The sequence below is a fragment of the Danio rerio genome, chromosome 15 (assembly GCF_052040795.2).
Source record: "Danio rerio strain M-AB ecotype USA chromosome 15, GRCz13ab, whole genome shotgun sequence".
Lineage (NCBI taxonomy): Eukaryota > Metazoa > Chordata > Actinopteri > Cypriniformes > Danionidae > Danio > Danio rerio.
Window position 1 is genome coordinate 33,729,034 of NC_141035.1, and position 16,389 is coordinate 33,745,422.

General features: G+C 37.4%; 3 protein-coding genes across 37 annotated transcripts in view; 2 read left to right on the forward strand and 1 right to left on the reverse strand.

The window, feature by feature from the left end:
- nf1a (neurofibromin 1a) overlaps nt 1–16,389 on the reverse strand; it is a 123,019-nt gene that overhangs the window by 43,406 nt on the left and 63,224 nt on the right. For all 35 annotated transcript variants that reach the window (XR_015509622.1, XR_015509621.1, XR_015509620.1 and 32 more), the window contains one exon: nt 1,537–1,969. Coding sequence is in view for 27 of the 35 variants with exons in the window: in XM_087284332.1 (XP_087140458.1) it covers nt 1,537–1,969 (433 nt within the window). In the remaining 8 variants the exon portion in view is untranslated. The remainder of the gene's footprint in view (nt 1–1,536; nt 1,970–16,389) is intronic.
- Nucleotides 5,906–10,517, forward strand: evi2b (ecotropic viral integration site 2B). The gene is made up of 2 exons (NM_001442480.1): nt 5,906–5,938; nt 6,232–10,517. Exons 1-2 carry the CDS (start codon nt 5,931–5,933, stop codon nt 8,825–8,827), a joined length of 2,604 nt encoding a protein of 867 aa, NP_001429409.1. The 5' UTR covers nt 5,906–5,930; the 3' UTR covers nt 8,828–10,517.
- Nucleotides 12,303–15,808, forward strand: omg (oligodendrocyte myelin glycoprotein). Its single transcript, XM_087284405.1, has 2 exons — nt 12,303–12,651; nt 14,229–15,808. The coding sequence occupies exons 1-2, from the start codon at nt 12,644–12,646 to the stop codon at nt 15,406–15,408; spliced, it is 1,188 nt and encodes a 395-aa protein (XP_087140531.1). The 5' UTR covers nt 12,303–12,643; the 3' UTR covers nt 15,409–15,808.

Consider the following 16,389-nt stretch of genomic DNA (forward strand, 5'->3'; position numbering starts at 1 on the left):
GGTCTCCAGTCAGTTCAACAATCATTTTGTCTTAAAAAAAAAGTGCTAAAATGACTCACATGAATTGTAAAAAATGTATATATCTATGACAGAATAAGATTATAAATGCGCTCAAGATGCACATACATAAAAACTACATAATACACATGCATAAAAAAAGATTGTACCATGTAACTTCTTTTCGGCTTAGTCTCTTCATTAATCAGAGGTTGCAGGGGAATGAACCGCCAACTTATCAAGAATATGTTTTATGCAGTGGAATGCCCTTTCAGCCGCAACCCAAGACCGGGAAACACCCATACACTCTTGCATTCACGCAAATACACTACAGCCAGTTTAGCTTAATCAATTCACTTAAAGCGCATGTCTTTGGGCTGTGGGGGAAACCGGATGTAACTTACTTAAACAGCAATAATTTAAGACTATTAAATGATGATCTTTAGCTAATCTCAGAATGAATATCCATTGGTCAAACTGTAATGTTCAAAGATGAAAAATACATTTGATGTACATACATACATTCATGATTCATACACACAAGAGTACATTCGGTGTGCTCTCTAATGTACATACTTTTACAATGACTAACAGAAGACTTGGGCTCATTCAATAACTCAATAGTTCAATAGTGTAACAATAGTTTAAATACCACAAAATCTTGTCCTGTCACATAGTTAAAACAAAAGTCATTTGATAGTATCGTAACGCATTTATGAATCAAAGAGCAACGCCACAATAGGTTTAGAATTACTTGAATTTTTAAATAAAAATTGGCTGCTAAATTTTTGTATTATATCATTTTAATAAACAGAGGTCAGATAAACAAATATTCTTACATTAACATATAGGTAATACTAAAACTGATTCAAACTTTCGCTTAAAACAAAATAATAATAATAAAAAAATTAATTCCATCTACATGACTCCTGCATATTTAATTTAATGCCGACCCCAAAAAGCATCACATCTTTGACCAATATATAATTACATCAAAATTAGTAAATATTTTAGTACAGTGTTTCTCAACCACGATCCTGGAGGACCACCAACACTGCATTTTTTGGGTGTCTCCTTTGTCAGTCACACACATTACACGTCTTTTAGTCTATGCTAATGAGCTGATGATCTGGATTAGGTGTGTTTGGTTAAGGAGACATGAACGTGGTTGAGAAACACTGAATTAGTACATGTCAACAATTTTTATTAAATGAACAAATTTCTTATTTATAGCCACAGTTCAACAAAAATGGGGGAACAAATTAATGAACAAGAAAAGTTTTTGTTAATTATAATGATTTTTTTAAATCACACAATTCAAAGAAAAGGTCAGAATTGCAAGTAGTAAACAACCAACTGAAAGAAAGTTACAATTATTACTTTTTTATTAAATGGAAGAAACTATGTTCAATAGTGCTATATTAATGTCCAGCAGTAAAAATAATGAACAAAAATTTACTAACATGGCCAATATCAGTACCTAAACTAACACTAAAATTGAGTTAATTGAGTTAATAAAATTGATCTAAAAACTCTTACCTTAATTGACACTTTTGTGTCTCTGTGTGCAAGCTTTAGGGCGTTGTGGAACACTTTGAGGTCTTCTTCCAGTGCTAAAGTAGCTGCGGGCAGCTTCTGCTGTTCGGGTTCGATGTGTTCAGCTAGACGTGCAGGCGAATCGATAAACACCAGCTTCTTGCTCCCCTTGAGGCCAGTCAGCAGTCGCTCGTGGTATTTGGTGTACTCGCGTACCCAGGTGTTGCAGTTGTAGATGTACACAGCAGCCACGTTCTCATAGGCGAAGTTTGGAAAGACCACAAACCATTTGGATAAGAAGTCCGTCTTGAAACGGTTACTGGGGCCCACATGAGTAAGGTCAACTACGATCTCATAATGCTTGGCATAGTAGGGCTTGAGCGTCAGCAGGACGTGGTAGATCAGAAGATCACCATTGATTTGTCCAGTTTTGAACCTATGAATGATACAACAATGACAGATTTATAAATATCAGATACAAGTTTTGAATTTTAGAATGGTTTTTGCATCTTAGAGAAGCCTATTTCGGCAATAGAAACACATAGTGAATTTTCAAGGATATGTGCCAAAACTATAGCTGGTTTGAATGCTAATGTGATGTGAATCTTTAAAAAAAAAAAAAAAGAAAGAAAAGAAAAAAAAATGCCAAATGTGAATTAGGTGTGTTTCCATCAAGTTGTTAAAGCTTCTGACTGTAGTATTGGTAACCTAGTTGTGTAATGGAGATAGCTGATTGGTCACATGGTTGTAATGTTCACTACATCAAAGTTAATTCGGCAAATGCATTTCTATTTCCCATTATTTGCATTCAACCCTTTTTCATAAAGTTTAAAACTTTAAAAACTTTAATTTAAAAAGTTTAAGGGTTTTTTTTATTAGAAATTTGACATTTCCATCAGTCGTTTTTCATGGAATACTTTAAAATACACAAGCTGATGGAGACCCAGTTAATTAAAGCTCTTAACCACGTCAAACATTAGCAGCACATTTCAATAACTCCCTTAAATGGTGAACATCTGACTGTCTACACTGAATGGAAACCCATAACTCAAATATAACCCTGTTTTCTACTCTTGTAACCACAGGTCAAGATTATCTCAGCTAAAGAACGCCTAAATATCTTCAAGCGTGGGGAACAGGAAACAATTGTGTTCGGTTTTGCAATACATCAAGTCTCGTCAGTTCAGGTGGTCGTTCTTCATTTTCCAGCGCTCCAGAGCAGTCCCTAAGAAAGGCTATATATCATTTTAGTAAGTACACATCGGTTATCGAATTATCTTTGTACCTAATATGTAATTGAGAGTTTAGTAAACAGACGTGAGTGAAAACTAATTACTTAATTATTTTTATAATACTGTTAAAATTGTTTAAATTATTTCAAAAGGAAACTGGGTGCGTTTGAAAAAGCTTTAAACATGTTATTTATGTCAAGTTAAGTACAAGATTGTCTGGGGTCAGCAACATTAGATGTTTTTTTTTTTCCAAAAGCAGTGTCCTAATTTAAAGGTGATTTGATTTAATGCATTTTATTATATTCTCTTTTGTATTTTTATACCTTATTTTGTGTCTGACTGTAAAGCTGAATTTTATATCATCTTATCTTAATTTACTACACAAGACACATTTCAATTGCTAAAAAAGTTGATAATTATTTTATATACAACTTTTTTCTTTTATTACTAAGATTGGTATTCATTTTAATGTTGCCATTGTGATTATTATTTATGTGTATTGCATTGCTGCTATTATTATTATTTATTTTTAAAAGCCTACAGTGGACAGGTGCTGCAAATTAGCTTACGTGCTAAAACACTCAAATTTACAAACCCCAAACTTTTGAACCATAGTGTGACTTTTTACCCATAAGCTATGGAATTGAACACGACATATAATATGTACTGTGAAAGTTGAATATATTGATACTATGCTGAAATGTTAAACTACTTAACTACTACGCAAAAAACTACACATTTAAAAAGAGCTGAAACAACACAATTTTTGGGATTTTTTGGGAAAACGTAATTGTTTTATGTCAAATCCATTTGAATTTGTTAAGTTAACTTAATTTGTGTTGGGACACCAAATGAATTGAGTGGAACCCTGCATTTTTTACAGTGCACATTTGAAAAATGGCGATTGTTGTTTGTTCAAACTAACTATTTAAAATGAGCTGAAACACAATTCTTAAGTTTTTGGGGACAAGTTAATTGTTTTATGTTCAATCCACTTAACTTTGTAAAACAATAAGTTAACTTAATTCCTTGATGTTGTCCCGACAAAAAAATCAATTGTGTGGAACCCAGTTTTTTTAACAGTGTACCAATTCTACTATTCAACGTGCTCAACTGATTTAAAATAATAATTTCTTACACAGATCTCAAAAGAGGGTGACAATGCAGACCACAGAAAATCTGACGTACAACTCCACCACTTCCCAATATGCCGACCTCAACATTTCTTTTATGACCACTAGTTTTCCACCAACTGGTGCCTCCGAGATCAACTGTTTTATTGATGCCCAGCTAGCATTTATAGCAACTGCCACAGCTGGCGGCATCATCCTGATCCTCCTAACCTCCACCATAGCACTGGCATGTACCGTCTCAAGTCAGAAACGCCACCAGCGGACGCCCCGTCCATCCAGAAGCAACGCAGACCTTGTGAGTGGAACAGGCTATTGGGGGACAGAGAACAGTGAGGGCGGCATCGTGGGTCCATGTGAAACCAGCGTTTTACTGGAGGAAGTAAAAACCGATGGCGAGGAAGAAGAGGGCAATGATGGCGCGGCAGGTTCGAGCCAGTATATCCACCCTTCTAACACATCCAGAGAGACAGAGAGCATCCCAACAACAATGCAAAGCTCACCATCCAGGGATTCCTGCATAGATCCCATCGGTTTGGAGAATATGCCTCTGATGGTGTGAATTTTAAAAGCTTTTTTGTATGCTAGCCACTGAAGGCAGGTTTGATTATTATAATTTTTTTTTTTTTTTTTTTTTAATAAACGGCTTCAACAGAATATAAAAAAGTAAGCTAACAGAAGAGCACATTTAAAAGTGGCCTTACATGATTTTTGGGAATTGTTTAACCAACTACAATTATCTGTTCATTAGGATAAAAAGAACAATTATGAAATTGATTAATTTGTTAATTTGTCATGAAATGAGGGCAGTTTTCACATCTCAATCAGCTCAAAATATCTTAGTGAAGATGACAACGACAATACAAAAATGAAATTTCTGTGTATGATTGTAATTGCGATCAAAAGGGAGTCTAACATTAGCATCGTCTCAAATGTTTGCTTTTTTTTTTTTGTGAAAAACTGATTATGCCTCGAAACTGAAAAAAAGTATGTTCATTTGCTCTAGATCACAAATACAAGCCCTATTTATCTCATTTTTAATGTCATAAGCTGTAGAAGACTTCCGAATCTTTGGCCGCTGAATGAACATGATGAGAAAAATCAAGCACAATAAATGGTAAAACTGTTTGTTCTACAACCCAGTGTGTTAATTTTCAAGACGATACATTAAAATAACAATGTATATTCTTGCATTAACAAGAGCATAACAAGTGGTTTCACGCAGCTAAAAGTTACTGGAAGCGAATGATAAAGGATGAGAGACGAATACATTTAGAAATATGCCACACACACACACACTCGAAACACAAAATATGGTGAATATAGAACTGTGTAAAAATGTGCTTAAAGCTGCAGTGTGTAATTTCTACTGCTATTTCCACATTATCATTCACCCAACTGCCATGAAAAACTATTTCTTGTTGTTCAAACAGTTTAAACGAAACAACCTACGATTAGCTTTCATATAGTTGATTATCTATTAAACAGGATAAAAAGAAATCACACACTTAAGCTTTAAGTTCAGCAAATTGAGCATACCTTCATTTTTTTATTGCAGAACTCTGACATGTCAATCTAAAATAAAAAGCTAATGTTAAAATGCTTGTTCTGTTTCTTATTTACCCTTTCTGTGATGTTACTGTTATGGTAGTTGCCAAGAAGAATTGCTTAAGTTTTGAGAAATAAGTACTGATGTTGGTCTTAGAAGGAACATAGCGAGAAAAAGAAGATATGAGATCATTTCCTTTTTAGATGCCTTTGCTCTGCAGAAAAGTTTTTTTTTTATGCTTCTAGATATTTTTGAAGATAACCAAAGGCTGTTTCTTTCTTAAAGACACCTCAAAACAAGCCTAATATCCTAGAACATAAGAGATAAAGCAGCTTCTGCTTTCGGTTACGACAGCTTCTTTCCTCTGGAAAAAAGGCTATTAGCAAAAACGAATGCAGCCATTTCACAGCTCCATTTCCTGTCAAGTGAAGTGACAGTTCCGTATTATCAGAATGTTCTTCAGTCTGTCTCAAATGCCTCAAGAAGATGCCTCGGTAAGTACATTTCTACCCTTTTGTCTAGCATAAGCCACAAATTGCATTAAAATCTAAAGAAACTACATAACTACAAGTAAAATAAAGTGTGGGTGGGTGGGGGGTGCTTTTTTCTTGTCACTGGGTCTTCAATTTCAATGCGTGACATTTGTATACAACAAACATTTGTTGCTTTCTGTTTTAGAAGTTGTTTTAAAAAGATAAATGAAAAAGTTTTTTATGTTGCCTCTAGAAATTCGCAGGTACATTAAATGCTCAGTTGAATCTTATGTGCAAATGTCTCTTTTGGCAAGGTTCTCTAAGGACACCATGAGGGCTACTCTTTGCACAATCGCTTTCCTCTACTTTCTTCCATGGAGTCTAAATGGCCATTTAACTACCAGCCATAAGAACACCGTGGTACCAAACACAGCAGATAAAGCATCAGGGCAAAGGGAGTACACTATTGATTCTGGAATAGACAACGTGGTTTCAGTTTCAAAAAGCATTCAGATGCTTCACCTCAGAAGCCACTCAGAACAGCAAGGCATCCGCTCGAAGACACCCTACGCTGATGATAAGCTATCAAACCAGAGGACGAGTAAAAATGCAGAGAATGACCAATACAACTTGACTACTTTGCTGGCACAACCTAAAACCAAATTATCACAGGAAGTAGCAAGCACACCACAAAAGGAACAACGAAAGATGACAGAAAGCTGGTACAGAGAGAAATCTACATCTCCTTTGCAGAAAGTGCTTACACACCATGCCTTAACTAAAAGGCCCAATACCACAAATGCCAATGTTTCGCCAAAGGAACCAAGAAGCATGGGACCTTTAGACACACTGGAAGCCACTCAGATTTCAGTTTCAAGAAGCGTGCAGACGAAAGACTTCACAAGTCACTCAGACCAGCAAGGAGTCCACTCACGGTTTACGTTAAAAGGTGAAGAAGAGACATCATATCGTAGCAGGAAAACGCATGATGATCAAGGCTTGACTACTATGCTGGCACAACCAAATAACAAAATACTGCAAAATGTTAAAACAACTGTACAAAAGGAAGATAAACAAACCAACAGCTCCCACAGACCACATACTACATTTCCTTTGCAGATAGAAAATACTACAGAATTGTTTGCATCCACTAAAACACCCAATACCACAAGGACAGATGTTTTGCCAGAGAAAGCCAAGTATGTTTTAGTTTCAAGAAGCAAACAGATGCAAAAGCTCACAAGTCACTCAGGCCAGCGAATTGTCCATCCTAGGACACTGAACGGTGAGACACCTAATCGGAGAACAAAGAGGAATGAAGGTGATGGTGAGTACACATTCGGACCAACTGAAAACCATTTAACGCAAAGAGCAGCAACAACTGCACAAAAAGAACAAGCAAATATGTCTGAAACATCCAACATACCAGATTCAACATTTTTAACAAGGACTGAAAATGCTGCAGAATCGATTAAAATCCCCTACATTACAAAGGTGGATACTTTAAGAACAAGCATGGGACCTTCAGAGACACGAGAAGTCATTCAGGTTTCACAGTCAAGAAGTGTGCAGACGCAGGACTTCACAAGCCATTCAAAGCAGCCCGACTTGTTGCAGACGTTCAGAAATGAAGATGAAACATCAAATTGGAGGACGAAGAGGAATGCAGATGATAGCCAGCAAAACTTGACTCCTACACTCACGCAGCCTATTAAGCTAATAACACAAGAGGTCACAACCACTCCAAATAAAAAACGAAAACCAACAGAAATCCACCACAGGCTACATAACTCATCTTTGCAGATTGAGAATGCTACAGAATTTAACATCTCAACCCAACCACCCATTGCCACAACGACAAATTTTTCACAGATAGGAACAACTAAGAGGGATCATTCAGAGACACAAGAAACCACTCTGGAAACACTTTCTACTACTGATTTCTCTGGACTCTACGGAGTGGAAAAAAATGAAACAGACGCCAACAAAAACAATACATATAAAGATGTTCATACAAGCCATACTACAATGGGGACTTCAAAAGAACCAAGCCCAATGACTCACGCCCACACTTCCGCAATAATAGCTGAAACAAATGTCAGTGGGGCTGCAACCGTTGGTTTGAAAACCACAGAGGGAAAAGTTACAATCAAATGGACTCAAGGACCAGAGGTTAAGACTCAACCTGTGACTAAAACAAAGAAATCATCAACCACTAAAAAGACCACTCCTAAACAAAGTACCACTCTATCAATCAAAAAAGACAGCCAAAAAGCGAACCCAGGTCCTGCTGTGGCAGGAGTGATTGTCACCACATTTTTGCTGATGTTCATAGCAATCATCATTATTTTGGTGAGAAAACGCAAAATGCAGAAAAGACAGCTAGAAAATCCTGTGTGGGCAGGACCCTCTCCATTTTTAGATGGTGACGTTCATCCAAACTTGCCAACTATGGATGAGTCCGAAGCCATCAACAGACATAGCTTCAACCAAATGTCCATTTCCAACCACTTGGCGTTTGGTAGGAACACAAGTGAGGACGTTTTTATGGAAGATATCCCGCAAGGCAGCACATTTGGAGTACAGAATCCAGATGAGACCAACGCCACCAATGGGAACTCAACAGCTGTTCAAGATCCAATTCAGGCAGAGGAAAACAAAATCCAGGATGGTCAAGCTCCCGTAGACTCTTCTTCTGACACAAAAACACCTTCAGCAGAAACTGCACAAGGGCCTGTAATAGACAATGGAGAATCAGAGCAGGCTGATGACCTTACTCCATCTTCTTTCAAAGACATTGCTATTAAACCTCCGCCGTTGGTCTCTATAGATCTGGACTCCCTTTCAGAAGAAGCAGCTCCTTTTCAAACATCAGATAGTGTTGATGCACCTGCACCACCACAGCCCTAGTATTGTGTGAATATCAATTCTCTCTTCCAGAACCAATTACACCAAGATGATTTCTGGCAGAGGACTTAAAATGTACTGTAATGGTTAAAGACCTTTGAAGACTTTATGAAATTGCTATAATAGTATCTAAATAATAGGTGTTGTTTTCTTCCCAGCACTGGTGTTTTCAACACATTTAAGAGTCTATGTCTTGACTAATCATTAGGTTTTAGTTATAATATGATCATTTACTATGATTTTTGTACTTGATAGTCAATGGGGACTCAATCTGAGAAGAATATGATTTAGTACATGATGAATCATCAATGTGCTTTGTCCTTTTTGTCCAGAAGACAAAAATTGTATATTTTAAATGTGTGTATTTGTTAAAGTTTAGTCTAAGTACACCACAATATAGCCACTCCAACAACGCTAATAAGTAAAATGTCAGAAATCATCTCGGTCACACTTTATTTAAAGGTACATTTCTCGATATTAATAAGCCATTGACTACCACATTTGCCTCAGCAAACTCCTAAATTGGTGCTTATTATTAGTTATTAAGGTAGTAGTTAGGTTTAGGTATTGGGTAGATTTAGGGGATACAATAAGATCAAGCAGAAAATGTATTTTACATGTACAAATAAACAGACAATATCTTTATAATAGACAGGTAATAAACAGGTACCATTAATCAATAGAGAGAATTGGACATTAAACTAAAGTGTAACCAAAATCTCTCGCTTGGATTTCATGAAGTTTTTAAAATGTCAATGTTTTTATCATTTTAATACCTTAAAAGCATCCATATTTTAACCGGGTCTCATTAGCTAGCATATCATAATCATAAACCAGCTTGTCATTACATTTTGCGCTTAGGGTCTGAGAAAAATGCACTATAAATACATTATTATTATTAGTATTATTTTCTGCTTAGAATGTTAATAAGGCTTCATTTATAGAAAAACAAGAGTTAGTTATACGTTAAACTGCTTTAAGACTGTACTAGTCCTGGGTTATATGCAGAGCCAGACAGAAACTGCAGACATTTTTTGCTATTTCTGGACAGAATTTTTTTAAAAATCTGCAGATTTATGTGGAACAATTTTGGGAGTGTCATAAATAAAAAGTAAAAGAAAAAAAAACCTTTTTAACTTATTTAATCTTTACAAAGCAAATCCAATTAGATTCACTTAACTGGTAAATAAAACAATTCTCTTATATGATATATCTACTAAAATATAGAAAATCCTACTTTACAAACAGTATTGTAAATAAATCATAAGTGCATTTTCATATTTGCCAATATTACTGAAATTAATTTAAAAACTGAATAAATCTAAATTTACACACATTTACAAAAGTAAATAAATAAACTTATTGATGGGCTAAAAATCTGCGAATTTCTGCATGCGCAGATTCCTAGTGGCCCTAGTTATATAGTGTGTATTTATAAGTCAGTTACAAGCTTACAGCATGTATGTTTAACATGGACATTAAAAACAAAGAATGTCCAATCTGTGTGTTATCTGTATCATCCACTTAATAATGTATAAACAAAGGAGGTAATACGGCCACAAAAGCCTGTGAATGAATTACTGCATTTCTGCTGCCACCATGTGCATCTCCGATCTTTAAGCCAAGAGAAACGGTCAAAGGGAACCTGACAAGGTCCAACAGCAGCTCACTCTAAATATACAAAGTGTTTCAACATCGTGGTCTTGTGTCTTTTTTCCACTTTAGCTATAAAAACGAAATGGGTAAAAGTTAGCTGCAGGAAATAATCACATTTCTGAAGCATTTACTATATATAAGAATAGACTGTTATATCTGTATTGGATGATCCATTTATTGTCTGAAGCATATTTCTTAAAGGTCAAATCTATAAGTATCTTCCATCAGTATATGTTACAATCAGCTTCTTTAATTATAAGAATGTAAACATATCTCTTTGTGAGTGCTAAAAATCAGTGATTCAGTGGACATTGACAATGTCACACTACATTAAAATGTCGCGACTGTACCTTGAGATTCAGCAATTTAAAACCTCTCACTAATCCAAACATCAGAAAATCCTTCCACAAACAGTTCTCAGTTTCCAACCCAAACAAACTCAATCTAGGGCCAAAAAAACTGAAGCACTACTATTAAGCAAGGTAGGAAGTTATTGCAACTAACAGAGTGTGTCTTGTGCAGTGATGAATACAGAGAGCGTGTGCACCTCATGTAGCAGAAGCGAGAGGGGAAATAACACAGGAAAATCTAAATTGGAAAACAAACCACAAGACTATTTTCTGCCGAATGATTAATTTAAGCAAACTCTCTTCATCTGGTTTGATACAGCGAGAGGTCTGTGGTTATATGAGCCATGATCTTTAAAATGACTTGCTTTGGGACGTCAATGACAATGTAATGTGAATAAAAAATCAACACTATTGCATTACATTGTATTGCAGTTTGGTCACAAAACCCATAGTACTTAATGTAATAGTTATGACAAAGATTGAAATGCATAGCAACATCAAGATCTTACTGGTACTTTATATCACTGCAGGTTTTCTGCTTTAACAGCTCCAAAACTCCCAAAACTTCAATGTGCTGCTATGCAGGTGTTCACACATTTGATTGGTGTTGCTATGCTGCTTCGCTGCACGGCTCAATCACACCTCATTGGTGCGCTTAAAAGATCCACATGCACATTCAGAACACTGGATGGAAATGGATGGGAGACAAACAGAGCACGACAGACCACGGACACGCAGATCATCCAGTATCAATTAATCTAAAATAACAATTTTCGAAAACTAAAAAGACTCTAGACTCATTAGACATCAGTGCACCCAACAAACATTTATGAAAACTAAGTGTGTTGAATGTAATCTACCCTAAACTAACTAAACTAAAGGCGTAAATTACACAGACTATACAAAATAAACATTATGCGGCCTAAAAAGTAGCTGTGCTACATACTGAGTAAAATAAAAATAGATCTTAAAATATTCTCAAGAACCATTTCTAAAATATTATAATATATACTATACAATCTAGAGCACATCGATAAAAACAGTTTCACCTAAACGAGGACATGGCCATAGAGGGATATCAAACCATGTCGCCCTGTCTTCTAGATTTAGCTGCGTCACACAGATTACTTCAGCACTGAACGGTACCGTCGCAACGGAGCCAGGTTCATTAATCAAAGCAGCATGCTTTATGAGTAATAGGATGTCTAAATATTACATCATACATGCTAAACAGGAATAAAACATATGAATGAGAGAGACTGAGAGAGGGAAAAAAAGCAGGGAGATGATTTGGTGGCGTGTGCAGATCCTGAATATAAAACACTGAAGTCAGCATCCCCCCTCCTCATCAGCAGCAGCAGTATACTGTAGGTTGAGTCTGTGCTGCATTTCTCCACCTACCCCTCCCCACCATCCCATGATCCTTCATCTCGCTCTTTTTGGGTTCCTCCTTTCTCTCTCTACCTCCTCTCACAGAAAACCCTAAAAGCAAGGGATGTGAGCGGATTGCCAGCAGCAGCAGAGTCTGTGCAAAAATAATCAGAGTATGATCATGCCTGGAAGAACGGAAAAGCATGGAAATGGCTAAGAGAGGCTGGAAAGCAAAGTAACTCACGGCTGCAAATGAGAGAAAGAGAACGGGGGTAGGTAGAAGAGCGAAAACTGGCATGATGAGGACGAAACATGGACCTTGCCGACACAAAACACTGGAAAACATATAAGACAGCAAGAGCTCAAAATCCTCTACTGCTGCTTTAGAAGACTTAAGACCAGGAAGAGTGATCAGAACGGATAGGGACATGTTCAGAAAGTAATGAAAAGGTAAGTGACACATCAAATGAAAGGCAACTTGAGCAATTAGGTTTATTAAGAAGGATCACTATCAAAATGCACAGTTATGCTAGGTCATTGCATGCCTGCAGTAGCCTTTTTATATGTTGAAAACGAAGATATCTTATTTATAGCGCACGATACTTTCCCCTATAGCAACCTAAAGCATGTGCACACATCCTTTTTTTTCTCAAGGGTAACAACAGACTGTGCAGGCAAATGATCGACTTGAGATTTCTCTAATGGACTTACTAATGGATTCACTGAGGCAATGCTAATGATTTGTGCTTTAATAACACAACAGGTTTCTGTATACTAACATAGCAACTTTTAAAAAGAGCAACTTTTTATAACAAAGCATGACATGACCACATGCACAGACATACAGTGCAAACGCTGTCCCCAAATGCACCACAAATGAGGGGGCGGGAGGGTTCAGGATGCATGCAGCGCTACAAAAGCTAAATGCTAACGTCTCGGTGCTGCAGCATGGCAGGGTAGCTTCTGGCAGAGGGTCAAACTATTAGCACAGAAACATCGAGCGAGAGAGAGAACTGAGCAGCACTGTATGTGTGGTAACAGCGAGACCTGTTGTTAACAGTGTAATGGACAAACAATGCTCAATGAATGAAAATGTCCTTGCGGTAGGATTTTATACCTTGTTAATCTGTACTATAGCAGGTGATTCAGGAGGGTAGGAAGAATAATAAAAAGAAAGGGACAAATCAGTATTGGAAAAGTGCTGCTTAGCTGTCCCCCAATAGTTTCCATGTACTTTCAATTCAGCACTTAAGCTATAAAGCTAAAAAAAAAAAAAAACAGAGAGAAGCTAGAAAAAAAAGAAAGAAAAACACTTAGCATGTATGGTACACATAATTAAAAGTAGAACTCTACTTTACAGTCTTGTCTAACATCTACATTCCATGTATGTATAGCGATTACATAAACTGGGTAATGACTAGGCACTATACTTAAACCTATCCCTGAACTAACTTCAACCCTTTTAACCCACAGTAAGTACACAATGCAGGGATAACAATTTACCAAATACAGCAGCAATTGTAAGAGGAACTTACTCATTTTATGTGCTCATTACTTGAAGGGTTGTGATTCAACTCATACTGGGATACCCCACTATGAACTGTGTCTCTTTCCGTTTCACTAAAGTAAAGGGTAAAAGAACTAAATACATTTGGTCACACTTTATTTTTAACCTGCTTGTTGAATTCAAGTTACATTGCATCTACATGCCAACTAATTCTCATTAGATTATAAGTAGACTGTTAGGTTGGGGTTAGAGTTGGGGATAGGGTTAGTGTAAGTTGACATGTACTTGCAAAGTTTCTTATAGTCAGTTATATAGTTTCTTATAGTCAAATGTGTTGAAGGAGCAGTAACAACAGATATTAAGCCGACAGTCAACTAATACTCAAAAGGACGATCAAAATAAAGTTTAACCTTTCATTTTTTAACTAGTAAGCCTGATGCGAATACAGTTTTTTTGGGGGAAAAAAAGACCTTAAAAATTTGTTTTGTGACAAGTATCCCTTTGTTTTGTTTTTTTACAGGAAAGCCCAAATTGCACCTGCCTCAATGCCGGCTAACCTGTTGCTCCTCCTCCTTTTTGGGGTGCGTGTTCTGGCCATTTGCCCACCAATGTGCACCTGTAGCAGAGGCCATAGAGTGGTAGACTGCTCTGCGCGAGGGTTGGCAATACTTCCCGAAAGCTTGCAGCACAACATTCATTTCCTCAACTTGTCTTATAACAGGATCCAAAATCTTGATGGGCTCCTCAAACATTTCGACCACTTAAGAACTCTGGACATCTCCTATAACCATCTGCACCACCTTCCTGTCGGTCTGCCAAGAGCTCTTTGGGATATACGTGCCTCAGGAAACTACATCCGCCAACTGGAGAAGAACGATACAGCCTACCACTGGAACCTTCAAAATCTGGATTTGTCATTCAACTTGCTGGAACGTGCAGTTTTGATTAACAACACACTGTCCAATCTACAATCTCTTAATCTTAGTCATAACAAATTCTGGACTGTCCCGACGAACATGCCCTACAATTTGGAAATGGTGGACCTTTCTCACAACTACTTGCTGCAGATCCTGCCAGGTTCTCTTGATCGCCTTCCTAGATTGAAGAGATTTTACCTGCATGCCAATCGCTTCACATCATTAAGCAAAGATATTTTTAATCAACTGGATGATCTGCAGCTCCTCACACTCGGAGACAACCCTTGGGCTTGTGAAGATGAGGAGAATATAAACCACCTGCTGACTTGGATGCAAAAAACCCCTGCAAAGGTTTTGGGCTGCCCCTGCTACACTAGACCTACATGTGGCGAGGTCCACCTGGCCACCAGGAGAACCTGGCACTCAGCCGCATTCACAGAACAACCGTTAGGTGCTGATGCTCGCCATCCTGGCCACAGAGTCCCACTGCATGCAGTTACTTCTGGGTACTTGTCCAAGTCAGCCCAGTTGAATGTGGCTCTCAATGCAAATGCAATGAATACTTCTGAGGCAGGCGAGCAGGTACTGATCTTGGGTGGAGGATTTCGTACATCAACTCCACATAGCCTGTCCACACAGTCAAGCACAACAATTCGAACACGTAGCACCAAGAAGGCCCATCCAGGCAAAGCTCAGAGCACAAGCCATCAAATCCACAAACGCAGCTTTGAAACCACCATCTGGAGCCTTTTATGTACTGTTGTCATTCTCCGTGCTTTGTGATTCTGCATAATCTCTTTAACTAAACCTGCTGGTTTGAGTCTTGAAAACAAACAACAACAAAAAAGCAAAACTAAAGACATCCACAACATTCTGGCTGTCTTCTTGAGCATTCATCCATGTATGTAATCTCTGCCTGCTTCGAATTACCACCGTTTACATAGTGTGACCAAGAGCTGCATTACACAAACTACCAACATTTAGACACAGATACAAGTGCACCACAGTTTCCTGATGTGGAAAAGTGAATGCTCTTTCCAGTGTTATGCTTGAGCATCGACAGAGATTTATGCCTTTCACTGTTTATAATATGTACTAGACTGAAACACTTAAGATGCTGTGTTCTATGATTACAGACATGGAGACTTTAAATGTTGAAATAAAAATAAAACGTGAAAATCCATTTTGTTTTACTATGATTATATACAGTATATGAACACATAGTCAACATGGCCTTGCAGCAGACTGGAAAAGGGCAAATCCTTAAACACAATGAAGCAGAGCTGATAGTCCATGTCAAGAGAGGTTTAAACTAAGTGGAACCTTTATACACGCTGGCTTCCTCAGCTCCCAGAGCAATCCCATGGTGCATCTTTGTACTATACGAGAACCATCAAGCTTGGCCAGCCATTTTACACTCCAGTACAGAATGGTAAATTGATCAAATTAATGCCAGCACTCCATAGAGAGGTGTTTAACAAAAACAGAAGGGGGGCGGGTGTACAAAGCTGGTAAGGAAACAGTCAGCACAACCTTTCCTATGGAAGAGCAGAGTTTGCTATAAAATAAAGTCAATAATTGCCTTGGCTATATCGTCACACAAGATTAAAATTGTCAGCGGTTTGTTTACATACGTGCCAGTAGAATGAAGAAGGGATTTTCCAAGGCAAATTTAGTTTTTTCCTCATTCACTGTTATACCTTTGGTGGTTTTACATGACACTAATAGAGTTTATATATTAATTTTTAGCACTGTATTTGTCCT